Genomic DNA, 1,250 nt, shown 5'->3' on the forward strand with positions numbered 1-1,250 from the left:
TAGTTAAACCTTTAACTATATTAATAGGTCTGTCATCTAACAGTGGATAAAATCCACTTATTAGACAAGAGTTAAATTCTAGCCTGGGTTTTAAGGAAGTCACCTGGAATTCATATTTTTCTATAATTTTCACTATCTTATATTTATTACATGGTCATAACACCTGTGGCAGTTCCATGGGAGTTTAGAATAGCTCTGAGATTAGAAGTCACATATCCGCAAAAGCTACAGCTGTAATTGTGGTCATGATTTAAATAACAGTCCAACTGTCTGACGTAATGTCCCAGGTTAACATGGAGAAAACTAAGACTCTGCTTTTTTTTTATTAGTGCGATCCCAGATCTCTACCATCACAGTTGCAACCTTCAATACCACACTGGCATCATTTAATGTAGGCTACGCAGACTTTTTCAATGAGCATATGAGGAAGCTCTGCAACCAGGTACCTATTCCAGAGATGCCACATGAACCCCTGGCGTGTGCAAACCTGCCTAGAAGCCTCACAGACTCCTGCATAAACTACAGCTACTTGGAGGACACAGAACATATTGATGGGACCAATAACTTTGTCCACAAAAATGGCATGCTGGATCTTTCTGTAAGGAACAAGAACTTTTATTACTGAAGTTTGAGAGATATTGACTCTTTGGTCCAGTTTTAGCAGTGTTTGGTAAAATAGGTGTATAGATTCTCAGAAACATTGAACCTTAAAGTGAAAAAGCTACCCATATAAAAAATTTCACAAATGTGTCAGCCATTTTAGATGCACCGTTCCCTTCTTGCAAGCATTACATTAGATTTGATCTGATCTCAGAATATTTTTATAATCCAAAACATTAGTGAATCCTGATTATACACATATAAATATATATAAATGTGAGTGTGTTTGCTAAGTCCCCTTTTTTCTACAATGAGAGTAAAGAATTCTGTTTACTTTCTTTTAATATAAAGCAATATGACTATAAACCTCCTGTGTAGCAAGAGAATGTGACAGAAGTCCAATAAAAGATTTGACTTATATTCGCAAGAATGACTGTCTTGATTATAGTTATTAGCAAATGAAAGGGTTGTTACATTTTACAATTATGTTTCATAAATTTTTTATTTTGCATTAATGAACCTGGCTCAGCAAATAATTTGAAATGTTAAAATCAAAAAGGACACAATTTAAACATGCAAATATTTAGCATTTACAATTGAAATGTAAATAATGATACAATTGTGAATGCATAAATGTCCCTCTATTATGT

General features: G+C 33.9%; 1 protein-coding gene across 2 annotated transcripts in view; it reads left to right on the plus strand.

The window, feature by feature from the left end:
• Window positions 1–1,250, plus strand: part of UNC80 (unc-80 homolog, NALCN channel complex subunit) — a 189,901-nt gene that overhangs the window by 38,857 nt on the left and 149,794 nt on the right. For both annotated transcript variants that reach the window (XM_006921411.1, XM_006921412.1), the window contains exon 12: window positions 330–598. In XM_006921411.1, coding sequence (XP_006921473.1) covers window positions 330–598 — 269 coding nt within the window. The remainder of the gene's footprint in view (window positions 1–329; window positions 599–1,250) is intronic.

Source organism: Pteropus alecto, unplaced genomic scaffold (assembly GCF_000325575.1).
Source record: "Pteropus alecto unplaced genomic scaffold, ASM32557v1 scaffold3, whole genome shotgun sequence".
In the NCBI taxonomy this organism is placed as follows: domain Eukaryota; kingdom Metazoa; phylum Chordata; class Mammalia; order Chiroptera; family Pteropodidae; genus Pteropus; species Pteropus alecto.